General features: G+C 37.4%; 1 protein-coding gene across 1 annotated transcript; it reads left to right on the top strand.

Annotated features, from left to right (window-relative positions):
* Positions 1-546: 546 nt before the first annotated feature.
* On the top strand, positions 547-27,748 carry AP1AR (adaptor related protein complex 1 associated regulatory protein). The gene is made up of 10 exons (XM_052642173.1): positions 547-629; positions 10,864-10,912; positions 12,435-12,461; positions 16,770-16,795; positions 19,072-19,168; positions 20,362-20,460; positions 22,860-22,918; positions 23,610-23,683; positions 24,498-24,626; positions 27,397-27,748. Exons 1-10 carry the CDS (start codon positions 547-549, stop codon positions 27,660-27,662), a joined length of 909 nt encoding a protein of 302 aa, XP_052498133.1. The 3' UTR covers positions 27,663-27,748.

The raw sequence follows: 27,748 nt of genomic DNA, 5'->3' as shown, positions 1-27,748 counted from the left end.
GGCGGGTAACTGCAAGGTGTTAAGATTTCCTAGTCAGGTCAAGGTCCAACAGAACAAAACACACTCAAGAACTCCCCGGCACACGCCGGAGTTGGCGGAAGTGACGTCAGGGACAGTCGCCGCAGGAGGCGGGGCGGCCGAGGGAACGGCCTATTGGGGCCCGGGAGAGGCCGGGGGTGTGGCGGCGTCGGTGGCGAGGCGCCGGCCTGGGCGCGCCGGAGGGCGGGGACTGCCCTCCTTCGGCAGCGGGAGGCGGTCACTCGAACTGGGCTCGGGGGCTGAGGCGACCGAGGGGCCATGCGGACTGCGAGGGAGTCCAGACCCTGCCCGGCCCTCCTCCCTCGCGCGGCGGCGACTCGGCGGCCGCAAGAGTAATCCCTGTCTTTGTTCCTTCCGTCGCCCTTGCCTCCAGGCCGCCGCGCTCCGGCCGGCCCGCCCTTGGCCCCCGAGTCCCCATTCGGCTCGTGCCGCGCGGATGCGGCTTCCGGGCCTGGGTTTGGGCTTTGAGTGGGAGGAGGAGGAGCGGCGACGCCTGGACGGCATGCGATGGGGAACTGCTGCTGGACGCAGTGCTTCGGACTCCTCCGCAAGGAAGCTGGGCGGCTGCAGCGTGTAGGAGGCGGCGGAGGGTAAGCCCCCGGGAGGAGGGGCCCGGCGCCCGCTGGCTCCTCCTATTCGGCCTGGCGGGGAACCCCGGTCAGTCCCCCGTCGGCTTAGAGGAGGCTGGGAGGTCAGCGACCCTGCGGCTGCACAGACGTCGAGTGGGTGGTCGTAGTGGGGCCCTGATCTGGAGGGGCCTTCCAGGGAAAGCTGAAAAGCGGGCGAGGTGTCGCTTCTGCCGCCTCCGAGCGAGATTCCTGCTGGGCGCGCTGTCACGCGGGGAAGAGTCACGGGAGGCAACGTGTCTGGGAAGCTCGGGGCACCCTCCCAGGAAAGGGCGGTAGAGCAGGAGGATCCACGGCAGCCTGAGCACACCCTGCGTTGAACTTGGGTTTATTGCCGAAGGTGGTAGTAGCTCTGTATTTGATTCTCTCTTTGGCACTGACGGAGCAGGTGAAGAATCTGCTTCCAAAAAGTTAATGTCTCTAAGAGGGGTTTTGTTTTTGTTTTTGTTTTTTAGTAGAAATCATTTGGATGTTGGAGTAAAATTGTTCCAGACATTGAGCAGTTAATTCGATATTTACGATTTGCTAGGTTTCCTGTGGGCATTTAGATTCGTAATACCAGTAACAAGAGGGACAGTGTATAACTCTTTAATATTAATTTTTTGGAATTTCGAGAGGAATGTCATACCCGGATTGCTACCCACAAATTTTGTGACACCAGGGAAATCACAGTCCTTCTGAAGTTTTCTTGATTAAATCTGGGATATGCATAGATTTTTCTACTCATATCATCCATAGAATAATAGAATTTCATAATTATTCCTTTTTTCTGTGTTTATTTCATAAGATATTAAAAAGCTTAAAACAAATGCCTTTGAAACTGACTTTGTTGTTGTTTAATATTTCCCAGGAATTCAAACTTAGAATTGAAAATCTGAAGCACACCGCTTTATGTAAGAAATGACATTAATTTTGCACTTTCTAAAACAGATTGCCAAGTTTTCAGGATCTGTCCCATTTAACCAACATCATTAGGTAGTTCAGCATACATTGAAGCCAAATGATTTATCATTTGGATCTTTTGGTGATGTAGATCTAATATGAATTACTCATTGGTTCATCAGGCATTTTGTCACCTCTCTGATTCTGAGTAGCTAGGGCTTTACACTGTGTCCCTTGAATGAAAAAGTAAGGATTTAAAGACTTTGGGCCTAGTTTCGTATTTTAATTTCCCTAACTTAAGGGCTATTACCGTTACAGGGGAGCATGGCAGCTGTTTTATCTTTTCAACGGAAGCTATCTAAGTTACTTCTAATTTTTATTTGTGGATGCTCTCATTTAGTCAAGCTGCTTTAATAGGCTTGCCTTAGGACTAGATGTCAGAGAATCCTTGACCTTGTTATTGTTTTTATTTATGCTTATATGTAGTTATATTGTAGGATAATTAAAAGTAGGATCTTATACCCAAATGAAGTAAACAACATTATGTTTCACTTCAGAGTACATTATTTGGTGTCTTTGGGATTTTGGCTTTTTGTTCTTTTCCTGGTGATTTTACAAACTAAAAATGTTTTCCTTAGAGTATAGTATTAAAATTACAGATTTTACTCCCTGAGCACATGAACTTGGCAGCTTAGGGAAGATAAGGGAAAAATCAGTGAATCACTCTGAGTGCTAATTGTCTGTAGATGTGCCATAAAATCTTAATAGTGGGATCTGTACTCATTTGGTTGTGGGCCAGACTTGAACAAACAAGTTCTATTGAGGCAATGAGAGTCTGTGGGTTGTAGACACTGTCATCTAAAACAATATAATGATGACATCTATCCTTCTGTTTTAATCCTGAAATGTAGATTTGGACAGCCCACTACTTGAATCTTTAATTAACTTATTGTTGTTATTCATTTTAACTTTATTTTAGGAGCTTCTGATAAACATGCAGAGATAGGTGAATATAGTTTGTTTTTGTTTACAAATAAGGTTAAACTTTACCTGTCATTTTAGTAGTTGCTTTTTTTTTTAAATCCCCTGGTAGTTCTGATTTTCTTTCAGGTATAGGTCTAGATGGTTAACTAGTAGTTCATCCAAGGAGAAAAAAGTTGAGGAGCAATCACAAAAACTTGATTTCTGTTTGTCAATGTGATGACCTTAGATGAAGAATCCTGGGCTTTCTTAGGCCACTTTAAGCTGGGCATCACAAGGGTACGTTATAATCCAGGGACTGGTTTTTGAGCCTTGTAGATTTCCCACAAGTATCTCAGAGTCAGATCACTCATTTTTCACTATCCAAGTACAAAACCAGAATTATCTATTTTTAAATTTGTAAAATGTTAGAGAATTCTGGTATTTTATGTTCTAGAATATGTCGACTAGTCAGAATATAAATACCAGTGTTATGTCAGAAATCTTGATACTAGTAAAGTTATTTGGTGGTTAAAACAAAAGAAGTTAAATATCTTTTAAGTATCTTTCAGGGATAACATTTAGACATCCTAATGAGTCATCCTTTTTCACTATAGGGAGTTTTGCCTTACCCATATAGTCTAGAGGGCTCCATCTGCTGGTCAGTTCTTTTTTCTTGAGTGATAGGAGAAACCTGGTGCATAGACACTTAGCATGTTAGTTTTTTTCTTTCTCAAACTGAAGATCCAATATATTTTGTTGTGTTGTATTTTAATTCCCATTTTTATCTTACTGTATAATTCCACATAGTGCTTCCAGCTAAGATGGACTATAAAAAGAAATGGTCATGTTTTATATCCCCCTTGATATTTAACATGTGTTGGCCTTTTTGGCTCCAGCAGCAAAGTTACCTTCAGATGATAGTTCACAATGATTTTCTGTTTTTTTTTTCTTTTCCTGGTAAAAATGATTTTAATAATAACTGCCAACATTTGATTACTTCCTGTGTTCCAGGCACTATTCTTAAGTATTTTGCATTATCTCATTTATTCCTCACCACAATCCTGTGAGGAAGGTGAGTACTGTTAGAGACATGATAGATTGAGAATTAAAGGTTAGGAAGTTTAGCTTGCCCAGGATAGCAGAGCTGGGTTTGCAGCCCAGGTCCTTCTGAATTGAGAGCCTTTATCCTTAACCACTAATATCATATGGCTTTATATTAAACATTATAAAATCTTGTTAAACATATAAGCATTATAAACATTTAATTGCCATATCTCAGTGCATTATCTTATATGTTGTCACTGGAAGATATTATGCATTTCAGAAACTTGGCTCTTTATTTTTTGTGTGATAGGCTGTCTTCCTTTTCTTGAAACTATGCACTTCTCTGCAACATCGCTTTTATCTTTTTGTTTTCCTGTTCTGACTGTATTTACTCTATCTGCCTATTAAATATTAAATTTTTCTTTGTCTTTTATTTAGTTCCCTTAATTTCGTCCACTCCTGTGGTTTCAGCCAGCAACCCTTCGAGATCTCACGTCTTCTGAACAGGTTCTTTTCAGTGGTTAAGCACTGTGTTTTCCGTTGTCTACTGAACAGGGACACTTGGATGTACCAAGGCTCCTCATGTCAACTTATCTAAAGAATCTAATAGCTGTCTACCATTAAATGTCTGAAATCCTGCATTTTCTTTCCCCCTAGATTTCTTCCTCTGCTTCATTTATCCCCTAATCAGGGATTAGGGACTCCTCTAACAGCTCCCATTCAGAGTCTCTGTGCTATAGACTTTATGTCCTCTGGGGGAGAGGGCTGAAGAATCCCCCTGCAGTGCAGGAGATGCAGGTTCGATCCCTGGGTTGGGAAGATCCCTTGGGGGAGGAAATGGCAACCCACTCCAGTATTCTTGCCTGGAAAATTCCATGGACAGAGGAGCCTGGCGGGCTACAGTGCATGGGGTTGCAAACGATTGGGCTCGATTGAGCCTGCACGCACCACCTAAGTTGCTAGTCAGTGTCTTCTTAATATATACTGAACCGGTGTCCTTCCTCTGTGCTTCTTCCTTAAACTTTGTCTTTCAAATCACCTGCTCAGTGACATCTAGACTGCTCTCCCTGGTGTATCTCTGTGCTTTGGCCCATCTTCCTTTCCTGTCAGTGGAATTAAACTTTCTAAAACCCATACTTGGCTTTCCCTGGCTTAACAGTTTCCATCTGCACACTATTTCCTACAGCTAAGTTGCCCAGCCTTTTTTTCCTTCCGTGACAGATGATGAGTTGCATGGCATTCAAACATACAACATAGTGTCCATCTGAATACGCAGGATTATATGCAGGTGTGCATTTGGGTAAAGAGTGTGATCTCACTCTTTGTCAGAAAATCTTGTGAGAATACCAATCAAAATAACATTAAAAGGAAAACATTGACTATTCTAATCTCAGAAAACTTTTAACTCATTCATAAACCTTAGTATTTTAACTTTTTTTGATAAATGATAATCTTCCAATTCAGAGTAGTATGAAGTTCAGACACCTGACAAGATAACCTTCATCTATTTTTCCAGCCTAATTACATTTTCTATTTATAGTTCCCTTAGAGTACAGCATTAAAATTGTAGGTTTTATTCCTTGTTGACATGAACAGGGCAGCATAGGCAGGGGAAGTCAGTGAAAGGATTCTCGGTCATTTTTTCGCTCGGCATATGCCAAGTACCCGGTATACCAAACGGATGCTACCTGTTTCTGCTCTCCTAACATGCAGCGTTCTCTCTTCTTATGCCTTTCTGTATGTGATATTTTTATTCTTTTCCTGTTCTTGGTGAGCTTTTACTTGTCCTTCAATATTACCTTCCCTGTGAAACCTGCTCTAACCCCCTGAAACAATATTATCTCCCTGAGGAAATAGTATTTCCTACAGGCTTAAGTCTACTGTGTATTAGGGATTGCAAACCTTTTCTGTAAAGGGCCAACTAATACACATTTCAGGCTTTGCAGGCCATAACATCTCTGTTGCAGCTATTCACCATTGCCATTTTAGCACAAAAGCAGCCAAGGACAATATGTAAATAAATGAAGGTGACTGTGTTCCATTAAAACTTTATTAACAGAAACAGGCATTGAGCCATATTTGGCCTGTGGACTGTAGTCTGCTGCCTCCTGGTATATACAGTGGTATGGGCTGAGAGCTCTCCTAGGTCGGGAACTATGTTTTATCTTTCTTCATTTTTAGTATCTCATGTTTGTCAAATGAATATTACTTGTGAACTTGTAAGTTCTAGGAAATAGTATGTATTCTTCTTTTTTATTTCTCAAGCTATCCCCTACCTTTGGAAAAACATTACACAGTGAAACATACATCCCACCAGTTTTGTGTTGACTTTCTTTTTAGAGACCATGTAGAGTACCGATGAGAATTTTAAAATATTTTACAATTATGTGTATTACTAAAATATAGTAATCAATAGTCATTATTGAGAGATTCAGTTTGGTTTTCTGCATATTTGTCAGCTTTGAGAAATATATAAGCATAAGACATTTCTCTTGGAATTTCAGAAGTTAGGAAGGAAAACTGTAGTAGCCTGAAATGAGTATGAATTTCTTGGACGTTCTGGGTTGTACCTTGAGGACTCCCCAGGGCTCTGTTCTGAATCTCCCTCTGTTCTTCCTTAATATATTTGCCTTCCATAATATACTTTTCCTGGCTGATGGCAGGAAAGCACATGGTTTTACCTACTACCTGCATACTAATGCGCTCAGTCATCTCAGTCTGAGCCCTGAGCATCTTAATTGCCTACTGAGTATTTCCCCTTGGGTATCAAACATAACCTCAAATTCAGTTTGTAAAGTTGAGCTCACCTTTTCTTCTCACAGTTCTTTACTCCTTTTTTTTCCCACCATTTTTTTAAAACCCCAAGTATTTTTACTACTTTGTGCCATACTTTGTGAATGGCAAAACGATATACAATTACCGAAGCCATGAGTCTGAGAAGCATATGAAAGTCCTCCCTCTCACTCATCCTCCAAGTCCAAGTTGTCACATTCTGTAGATTATACCTTCTGAATGTCCCCTACCATTTTCTTCAGTGGTTTACCATACTTCCAGGATAAAGACTGAAATCTCCAGGGTAGCTTTCAAGACCTCACATTATCTATTCCTTGCCTTTTTTGTTTGTTTTTGCCTCATTTTGTCACACTCTGCCTTGAATCAATTTCTTCCCTATTTACTTAGATAAATCTTACTTACTCATCTTTTAGTTGCCATTTCAAAGATTATTTCTCACAGAAGTCTTCCCAGTCTGTTTCCCACACTCCGAGGATAAGTTCTCACCATAATGGAACCGTCTTCCTTATCTTGTCAGCACTTCCTCAGACTATAATTAAACCTGCAATAGTGTGCTTATTTGATTAATGGTCGTCTTGTGCTCTCGGTGTAAAGGAACACGTTCATGCTTACTTTGCTCACCATTGACTACCCAACTCCAGGTTATATGCTTGGCATGCAGATGCTCAGTAAATGCTTGCTGACAGAATCAATGTGTACAGTCTTGGTCTTTTCATTCCCCTTTGCCTTTGGTAGCTACTGCTGCTCCCTAAACATTCCTTTCCACTCCTGGGGGCCTGGCTGATTGCTTCTTCAGCTGATTTTTGATGCTCCTCTTGAGAACACAGCCCTTTCAGAGCATGGTAGTTGTTAATTCACCTGTGTGTGTGTCCCATTAGACTGTAAATCTCCTGAATCATGGGTCAATTTTTACTCATTTTTATGTTTTAAATATAAATACATAGCTATGTCCGTCATTCATCCAGGGAAGTAAGAAGAATTAGAAGGTTCAAGATCATGCACACATTAAGCAGCAACAGTTTTTAAAAGAAGAAGGTTATCGACAATTTCAGATGCTGCTCATAGACTGCAGAAGATGAGTGAGAAAGAAATAAAAGACCTCTAAGGTCCCTTTTAGTTATTGGTTTCTTCTAAGTCAGGTTTCTCTTAAAGGACAGTGGCTTTTTTTTTAATCCGTGTTTTCTGTCTTCAACATGTTTAGCAGGAAGATTTGCCTCTTCTCTTCCAAGGAACATAATTAAGTTTTTTGAACATCCATTCTTCCTAAATTTGCCTCCATTAGGGAGAGACTAATTTAACAGCAAATATTATTACTTTATGCTGTTCCTACCTGGAGAATCTGTTGATGGATTATCCCTTGAGATTGGAATGGTTAAACCTGCATTGATGTATTTGATACTACTTGAAAAATGATTTGTCCATAGTCATCAATGTAATAGCTTTTGCCAGGGCTTCTGTCTCTAACCTTTCCAATCCTCTGTCCAGAAAAGAAGAGTCCTGAGGAGCTTTTAATTTTTAATAGACTATGGAACAAATTTACCATGATTCTTCATTAATTATTTATAATGTCAAACAGAAGATGAAAGACTGTTATTTTAACAGATATTATACAGTAGAATATGAAGAAAAGGAACTACAAGAATGTAGGATTTATGAGAATTTTTAAGTTATCTTTTACTGAAGTCACTTTGATATAAAAGAGTATTTGCCTGCTTTGCAAAATAACATGTAGAAGCATAAATAACTGTATTTTCATTCTATTCTTAATGAGACTGATTTTGTCCTAAATAAATGATTGTCTTGATATCTGCCTTGATAACACTGATAAATAGATATAAGAATAGATATAAATATATAAATAGATACAAGAATCACCATTTTTGTACCCTTTTACTTTCAGACTCTTACAAGCTCTTTTACTTGCCATGATCATTTGGAGTAGGATAGCCTATCTGTTCTACCTCCTTAATATCCTTTACATACTGGAGTCAACTTTCACATCTTTAGCAACAGTAGAATGGTTATACAGAAACTTCACATTACTTAGAGAAACCTCTCAGGGACATGATGATTGTGTGTACAGAAATGTGCAAGGATTGCTTTGGAGAGTTCTAGACTGTATTTAAAAAGAGGGAAAATAGACTTTTGTTTTAAATTATTGGTTTTGGAACCTGTTTCAGCAGCTCATAATTAGTGCACCTGAATATATATGCTCTTGAATACAGTGGTGGATTGTTCCCCATTTTATTTGTCATCTTCCCCTTCCCTCCAGGGCTTATGACGAAATTCATGATGCACATGTGATGTGACTTTAACCAATTATTTCACTGCTCATCACCGCTCAGCTGTATTTTATGTGCTACTGTGATCCTAGAGGGCTTTTGCAGCTTTTTACACCACTTTGTCCTTTTTCCTTTTCCCTCTCTGGCATTTAAGTTTTGGGTCTTGGATTTACCACATTTATTTTTTCTCCTGCACCTCCATTCCTGACGCTTGCTTCTTTTCTGTTACATCCCCATTGAGATTATGACCCTTCTCATCATCTTGCATTTTCCAGTCCATCTCCCTCACCAGCTGATTTTTATCTTCTAAATATTTCTTTAATCTATTCATTTCTCTCAATGACACCACTCTAGTCCACACTGTCAAGGCTCACATTTTAATTGCATAATTATCCGTACATCCCCTCTTTCTCTGTGCCTTTATCCCCGCTCATTTCTCTATGATCCACATGGTTCCTGACACTTGCAGGAGCAAATTCTTATGAGGGCCCACGTTTTCTCTTAACTTGAAGGAAATAATGGTGTTTTCATTCCCCATATAGTCAGAGACAAATTCTTCATTAAAGGAAGAGAGTGATGATTGCTGAGGGAGAGCATATAGCACTTTAAACACAAATCATGACACCAGAACACAGTGCTGCTGGGAAACTCAACTCGTTCCTGCTTTTATTTGAGAAATGGGAAAGATGGAAGAATGGGAGCACTAGATGCCTGGAATATTAGGGTACTTTATTTACACTGCATATATTTCATGAATTATTATGATAATATAATTATTATTATGGTAATAATATTATTCTGATAATACCAAATGTTTTGGTTTTTACTGATGATCTCTTAATGGGCAATAAAACTGCTTTGCATCTGTTAGCAAATAAAGATTGTACAGGAAAAATTAAAAAGTATTCTGATCTGTCCTAACTCCTGGATTTTTCCATCTCCCAAAGGGGCGCTTTCTGTTAAAGAATCCTGACACACTAGGAACCCACAGTGTGAGTTTTGGATCCCCTTGGGAAGATGGCGGGTGTTCTCTGCCATCAGTTTAGGCAACAATAACAGGATCCACGTTATAAGTGAAAGTTTTAAAATTTCCAGGCACTTGCAGTAGTAAAGGAGTTTGAGGGACTCTGACCTGTACCAACTTGTATACTGTAATAGTTAGAAGACATACAGTTAATGGAATGTGGTCATATCTTTGGAGCAGGTATTACATAAGAGACACTTATTTGACTGCATGTGAGTTTCACTAGTAGGAGCAGAAAAAAATGATTAGAATTTTTAAATTTCAGCTTTATTCAGATATACTTGACATAATTATAAGACATATAAGGTATGCATCATGGTGAGTTGACATATGTATACATTGTGAGGAGGAATTAAAAGTAAAGTCAATATTTGGCCCTAGTTGGAAAAGTTAATGGATTATTTGGTTGATGTATATATGAAGTATATTGTTTTTCATTTTCTTCCTCTTATTTTTGCAGGCATGGCTTTGTATAAACATATATGATCCCACCGGGGCTTTCCACATGGCACTGGTGGTAAAGAACCCTCCTGCCAATGCAAGAGACATAAGAGACATGGGTTCGATCCCTGGGTCAGGAAGATCCCTTGGAGGAGGGCCTGGCAACCCACTCCAGTATTCTTGGCTGGAGAATCCCATGGACAGAGGAGCCTGGCGGGCTGCAGTCCATGGGGTCACAGAGAGACACGACTGAAGCAACTTGGCATGCATGCTTGCATGTGGTCCCACCATCTAGAGATAACCACTCTTAGCATCTTTTTAGATTTTTGTTGTTTGTGGGATCATATATGTTTATACATTTTCTTTAACAAAATTGGGAACATGCTCTTATAGATTATTTAACACACCAGTATTTTAATAAGATATTTTTCTTGATACAGTAAAAAGAATGAGATAAAATTTTAAATTTAATTGTATTCTATTCTATGTAATAAATATATATAAATTAACTTAAGATTACCAGTTTCGTAACTGTTAGGACCAATAGAAAATTATGAGTTGACTAAACGCTTAAACTGCATTTAAAAATCTGGACTATCTGTATTCTTTTGTAAGTTCGATGTTTCCTTTTTGTAAATATAAGATGCCATATATTGGAGAATTTAAAGTTGCTTTTGAGGGAATAATTTTTATTACATTATAAACTATAGTAACTCAGTTTTAGCATTAGTTGTAATTTTTAAAGTTGTTATTCTGTTTTTCTTCCCAGATCCAAGTATTTTAGAACATGCTCAAGAGGTGAGCACTTAACTATAGAGGTAAGTAGTGTTGTAAGTCTGATTGGATAAAACTACCTTGAGAAGGGCAAGAGGGACATTTTTTTTTTTATTAAGGGGGAAGGATGTGAACCTAAATTTAGTATGGACTATTTATATTTCAGTATCATCCATGCTGGTGAAGAAGGAAAGAATTGGAGTGGTGGGGGAAGTGTAAATGGGGAAAACAAGTTAGCAGAAGATTAAGGTCCTGTTCTTCTAATAGAATTGCTTAAGAGAGAGTGTTTTTGTGTTCTGTTTTTGTCTTTTCTGCCCTGCACAGCTGAGGTTGAGGGCACTCTTCTGTCAGTTCAGCGGCTTAGTAGCTGTGAGTCTAGACATCACTGGCCTGCCCTAGCAGAGCTGTGACAGAATCAGAGCAGCAAGCTGATCTGAAGCAATTCTACAGAAAGACTCACTGAGTTGATTATTCTTTCCTATGTAAAACATAATGACAGAATCTGCCATTTGCTTAGTCCCTACTATGCACCAGCCTTCACCATATAGTTTATCAATGTCATTGCACATTCTTGCTACAATTCTGTTGAACAGGTGGCTGTCACCTTGCTTTATGGGTGAGAATCAGAGGCTTAGACAGGAGAACAAATTGGACTACTTTGCAACACTTATATGTGGCAACACCTATAGCCAATCCAAAACTGCCTGTTATATTAAATGAAGAAACATGTGAACCAGGAATTAGGTTTATTTGTTTGTGTTTAATAAATTACAAACCAGCACAAAATACAAGTTCAAAGTAATAAGGTTAAACACTTTAAAGTCATCACTTTAGATTCTTGTAGTTTCTAAACATTTTGAATTCACTGTTTCCTGATCTTTAAACAACAAAAAAATATTAACAGTTACATTTTCCTTTCTTTCAAGTAGTCACATATCATATTATTTCTATTTTAAAGTATAAATGTTTTCATAATATAATTTAATATGGTGACTTTCATTTGGTCATTTGACATGATAGCATTCATCACATTATGATCAATTTTTACATTTATATCTCTAGAAAGACACTGTATTTAGAAATAGCAACTACCATCTTGATTTTCAGTGAATAGTTATATGAATGAATAGATGAATAAATAAAAACATAAGATAAATTCTTGAATACCTTTTAGTTCTATTTCTTGAGGGACTTACAGTATTAAATAATTCTTTCTGAGCTCAGGTGAATTAGGAAATTCTGGCAGTGTGGACTTAAAAGATCCACGAAATAGTTGATTCAGCTAGTTCAGATGAAAGTTTTGGTATATAAGTTCCTGATTTATGTAGAAAATTGCTGTAATTTTCCATATTATTTTTAATAAAAGTCACAAATGATGTATTCTTGTCTTGGCTGTCTTGTTTAATAAATCAAATGAAATGGTGTATGAAGAGATACATTACTTATATCTTATCTTATAAAATAAAGGTATATTATTTTTGAAATGAAAAAGTGACTTAAAATTTTTTGTGAGACATGTACCTTAGACAAATATTCATCCTAACACTTTCTTTCTTGTTGTTTCAGTTTGAGAATCTAGTAGAAAGTGATGAAGTAAGTATTTTCACAGTAGTACAAAATCCAATTTGTTATCAAAGAGCATCTCACTACTTCTGACAGTTATTTTTTAACATTTTCATTATGTTATCTTTCAGAATTTTTAACATTTTAGTTTTTATTTTTACTTTTTAGTCCCTTATTTCCTTCTCTTAGTAATTAGCAAATTATTCAGAATTTTCTATGATGAAAGATAGGTAACACTACATATGTATATGCAGCCTCTGTAAAATACCACATATGTATATAATATATATAGTTTCATCTATCACTTATATATGTGTTTATATATACATATTTTTAAAACAGGTTTTAACAGTATTTTGTAGAACTTGAGGAACTTTAAGAAAAGATATTTCTAACATTTTGCCGCTAAGTAGGTTAAATTCCTCAATGATCCAGAGTAAACCATTCTTTGACCCATAGTTTTCACAAATTTCTGAGAGTAGAATTTATATATGTTTGTTTTACAGTCACTTTCTGACTTTAGCCATTATATTTTTATCAGTTTTCTTTTTGTTTATTTTTACATTTCAGTTCAGTTCAGTTCAGTTGCTCAGTCGTGTCCAACTCTTTGTGACCCCATGAATCACAGCACTTCAGGCCTCCCTGTCCATCACCAAATCCCGGAGTTGACTCAGACCCGTGTCCATTGAGTTAGTGATGCCATCCAGCCATCTCATCCTCTGTCGTCCCCTTCTCCTCCTGCCCCCAGTTCCTCCCAGCATCACAGTCTTTTCCAATGAGTCAACTCTTCACATCAGGTGGCCAAAGTACTGGAGTTTCAGCTTTAGCATCATTCCTTCCAAAGAAATCCCAGGACTGATCTCCTTCAGAATGGACTGGTTGGATCTCCTTGCAGTCCAAGGGACTCTCAAGAGTCTTCTCCAACACCACAGTTCAAAAGCATAAATTCTTCGGCGCTCAGCCTTCTTCACAGTCCAACTCTCACATCCATACATGACTACTGGAAAAACCATAGCTAGCCTTGACTAGATGGACCTTTGTTGGCAAAGTAATGTCTCTGCTTTTCAATATGCTATCTAGGTTGGTCATAACTTTTCTTCCAAGGAGTAAGCGTCTTTTAATTTCATGGCTGCAGTCACCATCTGCAGTGATTTTGGAGCCCCAAAAAATAAAGTGACACTGTTTCCACTGTTTCCCCATCTATTTGCCATGAAGTGATGGGACCAGATGCCATGATCTTCATTTTCTGAATGTTGAGCTTTAAGCCAACTTTTTCACTCTCCTCTTTCACTTTCATCAAGAGGCTTTTTAGTTCCTCTTCACTTTCTGCCATAAGGGTGGTGTCATCTGCATATCTGAGGTTATTGATATTTCTCCTGGCAATCTTGATTCCAGCTTGTGTTTCTTCCAGCCCGGCGTTTCTCGTGATGCACTCTGCATATAAGTTAAATAAGCAGGGTGACAATATACAGCCTTGACGCACTCATTTTCCTATTTGGAACCAGTCTGTTGTTCCCTGTCCAGTTCTAACTGTTGCTTCCTGACCTGCATACAGGTTTCTCAAGACGCAGGTCAGGTGGTCTGGTATTCCCATCTCTCAGAATTTTTCACAGTTGATTGTGATCCACACAGTCAAAGGCTTTGACATAGTCAATAAAGCAGAAATAGATGTTTTTGTGGAACTCTCTTGCTTTTTCCATGATCCAGCGCATGTTGGCAATTTGATCTCTGGTTCCTCTGCCTTTTCTAAAACCAGCTTGAACATCAGTAAGTTCACGGTTCACATATTGTTGAAGCCTGGCTTGGAGAATTTTGAGCATTACTTACTAGCATGTGAGATGAGTGCAACTGTGTGGTAGTTTGAGCATTCTTTGGCATTGCCTTTCTTAGGGATTGGAATGAAAACTGACCTTTTCCAGTCCTGTGGCCACTGCTGAGTTTTCCAAATTTGTGGGCATATTGAGTGCAGCACTTTCACAGCATCATCTTTCAGGATTTGAAATAGTTCCACTGGAATTCCATCACCTCCACTAGCTTTGTTCGTAGTGATGCTTTCTAAGGCCCACTTGACTTCACATTCCAGGATGTCTGGCTCTAGATGAGTGATCACACCATCGTGATTATCCGGGTCGTGAAGATCTTTTTGTACAGTTTCTCTGTGTATTCTTGCCACCTCTTCTTAATATCTTCTGCTTCTGTTAGGTCCATACCATTTCTGTCCTTTATCGAGCCCATCTTTGCATGAAATATTCCCTTGGTATCTCTAATTTTCTTGAAGAGATCTCTAGTCTTTCCCATTCTGTTGTTTTCCTCTGTTTCTTTGCATTGATCGCTGAAGGCGGCTTTCTTATCTCTTCTTGCTATTCTTTGGAACTCTGCATTCAGATGTTTATATATCTTTCCTTTTACATTTCACCTCATCTAAAAATCAATTTAAAGATGTATCCCAAGTACAGAAATGTTAAAATGGGAAGAAAAAAAAGTACATTTTAGAATTAGTGCAGTATGGTATATGTTTCTTAGGCACTGGTATAGTTAGAGTTTTAGTTTGTGTGTTAATTTTGATCTTTACTAATTATATGAGTTTGTGCAAATTACTTAACCTTCCTTGAGCCTACTTCTCACATCTCTAAAGTGAATGCATATAGAAGAGCATTGCTGGTTTTCTCTTTCGGTATCATTTTTGTTTTCTGAGGAAAGAGGAAAATATATTACACCAAATTTAAATTATTCTTTAGCCCAGCATTTCCCATAGTGTGTACACAGTACTAGTCTCAGTATAAATTAGCATATTAAAGGTTCTGAGAAGAACTATTAAAGAAATTGTTAAAGAACTGTTAAAATCATTTCAAATTGTCCAATTTAGCATTTCCCAAATTAATTTGGGTATAACTCCATTTTTAAAATAGTAATACATATTTATTATCATCTGATAGAACATATTTGAGAAACTATCTTTTAACCTTTTGTTTCCCAGTAAAATTTCTCCCAGATAGTTTTAATGTTTCGTAGAATCTAGTTTCTTTCCCTTTTCAGAAGTAACTTTAATTTTATGTATTTTTTTAAATAAGCACTTAACAGGGTATTTTTAAAGTTTCTGACAAGTACTAAATGTAAGAGAGCTCTTAACCTTCAATACAGTTCATCCTCACATTTCACTACTTTTCTTTAAAAAAATGTGATTGCTTGTGTTTTCCTAAGCGGCATTTTGTTGGTTTGAGTTTGTCTGCTGACCAGTCTGTCCCTCTCTCATGTCATAGTGTTTGGTTTAATTGAATGTCATGTCCTGCTTTGCAGTGCTTTTTCCTAAGTTGATGTGGACCATTTGGAATTTTCTTTCTGCAGTTACTTAGTCATATATTTTAGTTGTGGGATGTGAATAGCTCAAATATGTAAGAAATGCATAAGTCCATGGTAATTATGTTCTATAAAGTTGCTGTGAATGCTCAGTTAGTGAATACCAGAACATTACTCCTAGGGAAAATACAGCAGTAGCTTCCTGCAAGCTTCTGATCACATTTTTATCAGCTGAACAACATATAACTTTGTTTTTTGTTTCTGTTTGACATCTTATTTTTAATGTATACTGTTGATTCATTAACTTTGAACTCACTGTGCACAGCACGTAATAATTTATGCCTGAATGTAGCTTATCTAACACATATTTTCTTCACAAACTATCATAACTTCTCGTGTGATTAGGAACAATAGATAGCACTTTGCACTACACATGGGGGTCATTTCAAACAGCAAAATCAGCAACAGAAAAAGGGGCAAAAAAGTGGCGCTGCATAGGCTGCTCAGAGGGCACCCAGCAGGTGCTGAAACAGGGAGGCAGAGCATCGCCTTCCGCTTGAGCTGGGGTGTGCGTATCAGGCAGCTTGGGTTGCTGCTGCTCTGGTCATGCTCATGAATGACCCCAAGAATGCAGGGAGTATTGGTTTTGATGTTACAAATAAATTTTAGCTCATTGGTGAATTTGCAGTTTTGGAGTCTGCAAATAGTGAAGATCAGTTGTAAAAGAGCATAGAGAGTCTGTCTGTCTAGTACCATCTTGAACCCAGAAGTTCATCTGGTATATAGTAAATATTTGTTATTAAAAAATTAGGAAATGCTCAGCAATTGGTTGCTTTTTAATTAAGCTAGATATTAAAGTAAATTCTGCCTTTGAGAAATAGTAAAATGTTAAAGCTTTTTGTTTAAAACACTTTTAGTAATGAAATCTGTTAAAGATAGATACGCAGAAAATATTTTGACTAAATAAAAATTTTATTGGCTTGCCTTAAATAGAATTCAGCTAGTAAAATTTGTGTAATTGTTTAATTAATTCTTGTACAGGGAGAAAGCCCAGGAAGCAGTCATAGGTAAGGCTTTTTTTGTAAACAAACTACTTCTATGTTAACTATAATAAGCTTCTAAAAATCCAGGCTGTGTCATCTGCTTGCTTTGAGGCATTGAACAGTTTACATTTCAGGACCTTGGTTATTTCTTTCTATAAGATTGAGATAAATAATAACATTTCAAAAGATTGTTTTAAACATCAAAGATTTTAATGTGCCTAAGTGCTTTCTTATTGAACCTAAGTTTTTATGTGTATTTTAGTTTAAAAAACTATATTAATATTGATAAGTACATTTCTTTGAATTTTTTAAAACTTTTATACCCCTTTTCCTTCCTTAATGACATTCTGAAACTTGTTTTACTAATCATGTTTTTCACTTTGTATAAATAATACCTCAAAACACACACACACACACACACAAAAAGCCCAGCAGAAGTTAGGGCTAGAGGAACAAATGTAGGAGGAGATGTTACTATATACAGTGCTGGTTAAAACCATGATAATTATCAAGACCTAAGGTTGGAGAAGATGAGGAGGTGGGGTGGTTGGATCATGGAGAGAGAGCATTGGTTTCGTGGTTTGAGGATTGAATAGACAGACACTTAGAAGAGGATTCAGAGGACAATCAAGAAGCAGTGGGCAAAAGCAATCAGAAGAGCATAGAAAGCCAAGGTAGGAGGTAGAGACAGACTAACAGACAGATGGAGTGGAGGGAATGGCCAGCATTGCCACAGGAAACGGAAGTAATAGTATAAGGACTTAAAACTGTCTATTACATTTGGCAACATAGAAGCCATTGATTACCTAGTAATGAAAGCAGAGGCAGACGGCCATTTTTCGATGAGAGAATGGGGAGTAAGAACATAGAAGGTAAGAGAAACACAGTAGCTAAGAGCAAGGAGCTAGACTACTTGGGTTCAGAGTCTAGCTTTGCCATGACTTACGTGGACATAATCTGTCTTTGCCTCATTTCCCGTATCCATCTACCTTACAGGGTTGTTGCAAAAGTTAAAATTAGTATATGCAAAACACATAAAAGAGAACCTGACACATAGTAACTGCCAGATGTGTTTTCAATCAAACTGAATTTCAGACGTTTTGGCCGAAATGGGAAAGAGAGGGAGCAGTAGTCAGAGACAGGTATAGGTCAGTTGAAAGTTTTTCCTTCCTCTTTCCTTTCTTCCTGTCTTCACAAGGAAGAGAGGTAAAAACAGGTAAGAGTCGACTTAAGAAGAGAGGTGCTAATTGATGGTGCAATGGCCCACAGAATTCTCTGGAGTAGAGGTAGGATGGCAGTAGCACCAGTAACGCATGAATCAAGTATAAGCAGGGTGGGTGACCCTGAACAAATTAAGGAATGCCACTTGTGTAGAGGAAAGAAAGGAGAGAAGGGAGGATAGACCTAGGTGAGAGGAGGACTGGCAAGAAATTGAGGGATTTGATGGTTGGAGACATGTTTCCTCGTGTCTCATAGTGGGATGCAGTTGACTTCTAAGAGAGAAGAGTTTGCGTGAGGAACTTAAAGAGTGTGTGTGTGAAGATTTTGAAATAATTAGAATAGTCTATGCAAGGAAGTTGGCCACGGGTAAGTAAAGGGTTATTGCTAGGGGCAGAGGCCCAAGTGTATGTTTGATTTTTTCCTAGCAGCTCTCAGCAGGAAGAGCTAATCTTGGAAATGATCCAGAGTCAGAGAATGAGTAATCTGGGTGAATACGGCATAATGAAGGTTGTGCAGGAGGGTGATTGTGTGGGTAAGAGAGTCCTTCAGATTTGCCATGGGGTCCATACTGGTTGCAAGTGAAGTGAAGCCAGAAGATGATCAGGATAGATAAACAGGAGAGACAAGGGAAGGACAGGTGGCCAGGGGGTTGAGCAGGATAAATAGGAGGGCAGTGGGCAAGAGAGTTAAGAATTACAGAATGACATGAGGGCTGATACCAAGAGTATAGTGTACTGAGGTTTATATTTTATGATGCACATCTAGGGATATGGTCAGAAAGAACCAGAGCCAGAGTAAGGGTACATGGAGTCCGAGTTTCTTTACAGTTGATTGTAGTGCTAGAAAACACTCTTGATAGTATGTCGTCTTCAACTTACGTACCGAATTAGTACATGCAAAAAGTACGAGAACGTATGATTTTTCTTTTACCCTTAAGAGTTGAAATCAGCATCAAATTGCTTTAGCACATTTTGACAGTAAAATTTCAGAATTTCACTGATTTTATGAGTGTTTTATTTAAAGTTGAACTTATCAGCACTTTTTTTTTCACTTTTTCTCTTCCTTATTTTTCTGTGTAGGCCTCTTACTGAGGAAGAAATTGTTGACCTGAGAGAGAAGCATTATGATTCCATTGTTGAAAAACAGAAAGATCTTGATATGAAAATCCAAAAAGAGGTAATTAGTCTCATGCTGCTTAATATATTTTATCATGTCTCTGTTTATAGGAGAAAGGTGTTATTAAATAATATATTGCATATGAATAGTCATTGGACCTAAATTTAGATATATGCAGATGAAAATTATTTAAAAGTTAAAAATTATTCCAGCATATAATAATTTGGCTTAGTTTGGTTTAATTTATCAGCAATTGTATGCTGCCAGTAAGTGAAGAGAATACATCCTTCTGAAAATGATCTTCTGAACTCACAATTAGGCACTGTGGTAAAATACCTGAACCTTTGTGTTTAAAACTAACATTAAAAAATGATTGTGTTTCACAAAAAGTGGTTCATTTTTTTTAATCTTTCTGTTAGTCTTGGATTTAATTACTCTTACTAAGTGAACCAAGTACTTCTAACAATCATAAGTGTTCTATTTATTTTAGTATATTTACAGAAATGGCCTATAATTAGTTTTGCTATTCATTCAACTAAATGGAATTAGTCATATTCCATTATACATTTTAAAATAGTCTGTTTAGTACCTATTTAATACTAAATTATTTCCAATTAATGATTTCAACAGCATTAACTTAAGCTATACAATAGATGCTAATATTAGGCTAAAGAAAAATATTGTGCTGGAATTTGATTTTTAAATTTGATTTGACTTGCAACAAATTATCACTAAAGCAGTTTGTATGCTACTATGAATGGCAGGAACTTAAATTTGGAATTAATTTTTTAATGATAGTAATAAAATTCAGGACACATGTATCAATGTGACATGAACTTTGTGAAAGCTTACTTCACTTTAGTAGACAGTGATATGATTGACCTTAGTTTTGAAGACCTTGAACTAACAAGGGCCCGAACAATAAACTAAGTAGGGTGATAGGCATTGGAATGATCGTTGAGAATGAAGATCACTGCATATTCTAAAGAAAGAAACAGTCTTGTATTTATGCAAACTAGATGCTCTACTTTATAACTCAACTTCTAAGAATTCTGTAATATGTTTGATACTATTTGAAATACTTTGTAAAAAGAGAAATTGAAATCACAAAAATTTCAATTCTATTATGCTTTGTAGAGCTCAATTCTTTTTTTAATAATTTCTTTTTATTTTATAAATAGAAACATTTTATCTTTAGAGCAGTTAGACAGGTTCTGATTTTTGTTAATCCTTATTGTTTTGTTCATGTACAGTTAGCCTTACAAGAAGAGAAGTTAAGACTAGAAGAAGAAGCTTTATACGCTGCACAGCGTGAAGCAGCCAGGGCAGCAAAGCAGCGAGAGCTCTTGGAGGTGAGGGGAGAAGACCCCAGCATATGCTTAGGGCTGCTTTTCTCCTGATTTTCTCCGACAAATCTTAGTTGGGACATTTTTTCCCCTAGAATCAAGGGCTTCTTGTTTAACAATGAATGTATTTATTCCTATACTCTTAGGAATTTTAAAGGCAAATTAGTGGGTCTTTAGCAGCTATCTGCTGCTGCTAAGTCGCTTCAGTCGTGTCCAACTCTGTGTGACCCCATAGACGGCAGCCCACCAGACTCCCCCGTCCCTGGGATTCTCCAGGCAAGACCACTGGAGTGGGTTGCCATTTCCTTCTCCAATGCATGAAAGTGAAAAGTCAAAGTCACGTTGCTTAGTCGTGTCGGACTCTTAGCAACCCCATGGACTGCAGCCTACCAGGCTCCTCTGTCCATGGGATTTTCCAGGCAAGAGTACTGGAGAGGGGTGCCATTTGCCTTCTCCGTTAGCAGCTAGAAATAGCATCAAATTTTATACTTGACATTGAGCGTTGTTTGGCTTTAAATTAGGAGAAGCTAATTCTTGTTAGGGTTTTCCAGGTGGCTCCATGGTGAAGAATCCTCCTGCCAATACAGGAGACACAGGTTCAATCCCTGGGTTGGGAAGATCCCCTGGAGAAAGAAATGACATCCCACTCCAGTATTCTTGCCTGGGAAATCATATGGATAGAGGAGCCTGGCGGGCTACAGTCCATGGGGTTGCAGAAGGGTTGGACACCGCTTAATGACTGAACAACACCAATTCTTGTTTATCCCAAAGAACAAATTTACTTTTCCAAAATTCAGTATTCTGTTGGAAAAATAAATATACTCTTCAATGAAACACTGCAAAAGTGACCTTTGAATACAATTTTTGCAGCTTTTTTAAGTTTATTTTTGTGAAGTTTTTTTGCACCCCCGCCACCATTTTCTTGAACTGTTAGAGTTTCTTATGCTTCCTAAAATTGGGATAAGCTAAGTGATTTCGCCACATAGAAATACTATATTTTTCATCTTTGTACTTTTGTGTTTGGGAGATTGACAGTTTGGGTCTTTGGAAATCTTTGACATATTATCAGAGAAAACAATAGTGTTATCATAATTTACCATGTGGTCTTCAAATATGGCATTCTCATAATGCCAGACAAGCTTAATACCAGACATTTATGGAGCCCTGGCAGGAACTGTTTTGATTAGTTTACATGTTTTACCTTATTTAGTCCTCACAACAATCCTGGGAGAAAGATAGTGTTTTTAATCCTCATTTCACAGGCGATGAAACCAAGGAACAGAGATATTAAATAACTGAAGATCCTACAGCTAATAAGTGGCAGAGCCCATGTTCAAGCATCGCTCAGCCAGTTTTCTGCTTAGTGTCTTGCGCCGTCTTTTGCCCGCATGAACTCTGCTGCCGTGTGAACTGAAGTGCAGTACAAGGATTATGTCGCATAATAACTACTGTAACTTAGAGAAACTAAAAAATCATGTATCATGTTTCTGTGTGATTTCTGTGTGACGTGTGCTCTTTATCTCTCTTTCTCCTGTTTTTGGTGTTTTGACAGATTAATAAGATTATATGAGGGAGTTTTATTTTGTTTAGTAAGTTCTAAGGCATGGAAAAGGTTTAAAATTAACTACCATTTACTAAGAAAGTAAATATTTTTCTGATTCTGATTTAACCATCTCTTTCTACTATAATTCTCTGCTGCTTGCCTTTTAAAGACTAAAAAGGATTCCATATGCAGAATCTATTTGAGTTCTTGAGTTTTTTTCTTCTTGAATAAATAGATATGGGAACACATGCAGTCTGTACAGCATGCACTGGCGCAGAGGTTACACATTATGCGAATTCGTTTGATTTTCACAATAGCCCTGTGAATTTGCTAGGGCAGTATTATAGCCATCTGTAATTTACAGATGAAGAAACAGAAAATATAGGACATGCCAGGGACACACGACTAATAACTGTCAGAGCCACCACTCCTGACAGGTTTTCTAAATCCTTTGTTTTTAATATTTCTGAGTAAACTCAGCCAGGTCTTTTAGTTCTTTTATTTTATTGCTAATTTCACCCAGAACAGAACTTCATATACTGTTTTAACTATTACTTTCTTGCTCCTCATCTTTCCAGTTATTAGAAGTTCTTAGGTGCAATAAGGAAATTACCAATATATATCTTGAAAGTTATTTTTAATAGCCCTATGAATATTCTGACCATGTAAGGATTATACACTGAAAAATTAAGAGAAATTCTGCTCTTAAATAAGATGATATAGAAGTGAACTGTGATGAATTTAAGGAAAAAGACTTCAATAGAGTAATTTTTTAAGTTTTAAAATATTGGCATTTCATGAATAGTTTTAGAAAATATAATTTTACAGCAGACTGATCTTGTGTCACATTATGTTTCCAAAGCAAGAAAGGCAGAGAGTTGTGCAGCGATGCCGTGCTTCCAACAATGGAGACTATCAAAGGTAAATAATGAAACATACTTCTTCCCTTTGTGGTAGGAAATATTATTTCTAAAGAGAAAGCATTTCATCTCTGGATGTTTGTATACATGTTTGTGTGTACGTGCTCTATAAAAAGAACAGTTGTTTCTTGAAGATACTGTCTTGTAAAATACTGAGAACATTTGTTTCTTTATGTTAGAAAATCATCATTATTTATTTTAAATTGACTTTATTGCATTCTTAAGAGTGATTACATCTTTCGTATAGAATATGATGCATAGCACATTGAAATACCTTTGGATGAATTGTTCATGCCTTGCTTGTTTTTGTTTTCCTTAGCTCTTTTCTTAAAATAAAGTTTATGTGTAATCATTTTTTAGAAGATGTAATTTCAGTGTCACATTTCCAGGAGTGTTTCCTGCTCATCCAAAGAACCTCGTTCATGCTTCAGTAATGTAAATTATAAAGTTAGACTTATGGCTGAGCTTTGGATTTGACTTCAACACTAACCAAAATCTTACCAATATTATTTTCAGTTTATTGCTAGCATTAAGAAAAGTGAGACCTGTTTTGACTAGGGTATTCTGATTGTAAGTAATTATGAATTTGTGTGGGATATACCTTCTCTAATCAAAATGATATCATTTAACTTTAGCCTGCATTAGGTTGTATTGACTATTAATATATATTTAAAAATTCACTTTTATTACAGTCCAGGACCAGAAGATGACTTTGAATCTTGTTTGAGAAATATAAAGTCACAGTATGAAGTTTTTCGAAGTAGTAGTAAGTCTTTTAAAATATGTGGGTACATTTTAAAGTTACTTTATGCCACATTAAACAGATAATTGAAGATCCTGACTCTGTTTTTCTCAAACTTCCTGCCCTTCAATTTGTGTTGCCCAAATAACTAGCTCTTAAATATACAGTTGTATTTTTACTTTTTTAAAGGAGTTGGAGAAACAGAAACAAGTTCAGAGCGACAGAGAACAGATTTGTGATTGCCAAGGGGGAGGAGGGGTGGAGGAGAGATGGGGTGGGCGCTTAGGACTAGCAGATTCAAACTGTTATACACAGAATGTGGAAACAGCAAGGCCCCCCTGTATGCACAGTGAATTATATTCTATGTCTTATAATAAACCATAATAGAAAAGAATATGTATATATATACATATATATAACTCACTTTGCTTTACAGCAGAAATTAACATGACCTTATAAATCAACTATACTTCAATAAAATAAATTTTAAAATAAAGGTGTTGGAGTAAAGAAAAATCTCAGGCTATTTTTATAGTTATGTGTAGGGAGTCTGGCCCTCCTTTTTCCATTGAGTTCATCATATTTGAAAAATCTGTAATTCATTTAAATTTGTGTATTTACTGTGCTAGATGACAAAAAAAGAGAGTAAAAAGAAAGCAGGGGAAACCATTTATACTATCTCTGACAGAAGCTTACCAATGTGATGATTTCGGTAATTGTTTCTTACGGTGTTAAGTGGAGTAGTAGTATTTGAAGAGAGATCATTATTGCAAAGAAAATGGCTGTAGTAAAGGAGTATTGTGTCACTACATCTAGTTGGCTTTGGTGTATATTCTAGGGCTCTCATCAGATGCCACAGTTCTGACACCGAATACAGAAAGCAGTTGTGATTTAATGACCAAAACTAAATCAACTAGTGGAAACGATGACAGCACATCTTTAGATCTAGAATGGGAAGATGAAGAAGGTATTTTATGTTTAAATTTTACCTGAAAATTTTTATTTGATTTGTGTTAATTTATAGAAATCTACTTTGTCTTTTACTTTCCTTAAACTGAAATGAATGCAAGGCCTTTAAAATTTCTTAGACTCTTATCGTATTCGTGATTATCATTTGTTGGTGAACTGTTTAGAAGGTTGCTTAATTCTTAATGTTTCTTGAGATTTAGAAGGAAAATGTTAGTTTCCATTTTAAGATTTTTGTAATGCAGCCGCTTAACTCAGTAGGAATCACTGCCCCATTGTGAGCAACTAGTTAACTTTTTCTTCATAATGATGTGTGCTGCAGTCCATGGAGTCGCAAAGAGTTGGACACGACGGAGTGACTGAACTGAAATAAATAAGCAGTTTGTTAGGTTTTTTGGCAGTACAAAAGCCATAACACAGGCGTGAATTAGAAGTTTACTGGTGTGTCTTCCTAGCTGTAGTACTTAAGATAGATTTCTTAATCTCTCTAAGCTGCAGTTCATCATAAAAAGAAAATTATAAAGCTGCTTTAAAGAATGATTATTCACTGTTATATAGTGAGGATCTAAAAAAGCTTGGCACATAATAGGCATCTATAGGTATTTGAACAAATGAAAACATGAATGTTGTGAGGATTAAATGAAATTTAAGTAAAACATCCAGCACATAGTGTGACACATAGCAAGTACTCAAAATTGTAGCTAAAATGTAGATTTTGTTTAAAGCTTTTTCACTGAATAAGGCCCAAGCCTCTATTTTTACTTTAAGAAATGTGTCAGTCATGTCTGACTCTGCGACCCCATGGACTGTAGCCCTCCAGGCTCCTCTGTCCATGAGATTCTCCAAGCAAGAATACTGGAGTGGGTTGCCATTTCCTTCTCCAATTTTAAGAAATAGGTAATCCAAAAAGGAAGAACCAATTGCAAAACATAGGACTTTAAGAAAAATCATAAACATTAAATATTTCCTAGAATTTTGAGATGGAATAGACCTTAGATATCCTTTAGACAAGCCATTAGTTTTATCAATAGAGAAACTGAATAACTTCAGCAAAGATTGAATTAAGTCGTCTTCTCAACTAAATACCATTTCTCCAGCCCTATATTTTTCTTATTATTTAGATCCCAATTAGAAAATTTTAAACTTAATTTTAACAACTTGTTCAATTTGATCTAAAGACTTTTCAGGTCTTTTAATTGCTGATTCTGTCGTCCTTGCTGTATGCTAATTAAATTTTTAGATAACATGACTTTCAAGGTCATTATTCAAGTCATTATAATAGAATTATTAAAGTAGACTTCGTAGAGGACAGAACTCACTAGAAACCTTATGATGTACAATTCAGCTTCCGTTAGACATAGTATTATTCAATTGAATACAAATCCTCAAAATTATATTAGTTTCCAGCTCCCATTTTTATCATGTCTACAAAGATGATGTAGTTTGCTAGGTTGAGTCTGTGATTTGAGGGGAGTGATAACAGTGATAGATTAAATATAGTTTTAATTATTGTTATTGTAGGATTGGATTCTTTAAGCTCGGAAAACAAAATTGCTGAACGTGTCTAGGGATTACTCTCTTACGATCCCTTCCTTGATTTTAATTCTCTTCCTAATGTGGATCCTACACACGCAGATCAAGGCTCTTTTCTGTCCTCCCTCTCTTCGTTCTGCCAAAATGATGTTTTTTCCCTTCCAAGATTTTTGCTACTTTCACTTTACTGACCAGTTTCTTTCTGTTCAGAATTAGATCTAGAACAGTTTCCCCTAGAAATGTCTCTGTTTTGTTATGCTAGAGTCAGAATAGCAAGAGCACAGACTTTGAAGCCCAAGGGGATGGATTCACATTCTTGCCCCACCACCCCTGCAGCTGTGTGACCACAGGTGAATCACTGTCCTCTTCCTGCCCTGCTTCCCTCAGCTTCAGAATGGGGTGTAGTGATCGTGCTATGTGTATCTTCATAGAGTAGTTGAGGACCAGATCAGCTCATATATGTCATTTGCAAACAGTGTTAACTGGAACCTAGTAAGTACTAGAAATGTGCCTATTGTTATCATTATCATTAGAGTTATTATAACTCTGGGAAATGAAATTGTTATCTAGGTAGGAAAGAAGCTTGGCCCACACACTAACTTGCCCATATAAGACTAATAGCAATCGAAATCCTCCATCCATTCTGCTTTACTTACAGCTTTTCAGAAGTTTCATCTCATCAGTTACATGGAAACCGTCCTTTGTTGAGTGCTCATGCTCACTATAGGACTAGACTTTTAACATCTCCCTTAAAAAGTCTTCCATAGGACTGCTTATTTTTGAGAACTTGGTCTAATTTTTAAAGGCACTTTAACCTTACTTTTGGCTGCACTGGGTCTCCATCCAAAACGCAGCTGCTCCTTGCTGCAGGGCGCCGGCCGCCCGCTGCAGCGGCTCCTCTTGCCGCAGGGCGCCGGCCGCCCGCTGCAGCGGCTCCTCTTGCCGCAGGGCACGGGCTGTTGCATGCGGGCTTCAGGAGCTGTGGCTCACGGGCTTCACTGCCCCGCGCCATGTCGGATCTTCCTGGACCAAGGATTAGATCCAGGTCCCTTGCATTGGCAAGCAGATTCTTGGTTAAGAAGAGTCTTAACCAAGGAAGATTGGACTTACTGGACCACCAGGGAAGTCCAGGATTGGTTTTTTTAAGTTAACTCACAAGTCAAGCCTGATAGTTTCAGTCTTTGAATAAAGTTTTTAAATCTTCACTGAGATTTCTAACAACTCTGCCCATATAATAGGAATGAATCGAATGCTCCCAATGAGAGAACGTTCCAAAACAGAGGAAGACATTCTTCGGGCAGCACTGAAGTATAGCTGCAAGAAGACTGGAAGTAATCCTACATCAGCCTCTGATGATTCCAATGGGCTGGAGTGGGAGAACGATTTTGTTAGTGCCGAAATGGATGATAATGGCAATTCCGAGTATTGTGGATTTGTAAATCCTGTATTAGAACTGTCCGATTCTGGTCTAAAGCAATATGATTCAGATCAACAAAAACGATAGGAAAACATTGTGTGATCTTGTTTATCAGTTATGACCAAATGTTATAAACCAACTAGAATGTATAAATGGTTGTGCTGAGCCTTTTT

Source organism: Budorcas taxicolor, chromosome 6 (genome assembly GCF_023091745.1).
Source record: "Budorcas taxicolor isolate Tak-1 chromosome 6, Takin1.1, whole genome shotgun sequence".
NCBI lineage: Eukaryota > Metazoa > Chordata > Mammalia > Artiodactyla > Bovidae > Budorcas > Budorcas taxicolor.
Note: the sequence above shows the minus strand (reverse complement) of the source record. Positions and strands in the feature narration are given on the sequence as shown.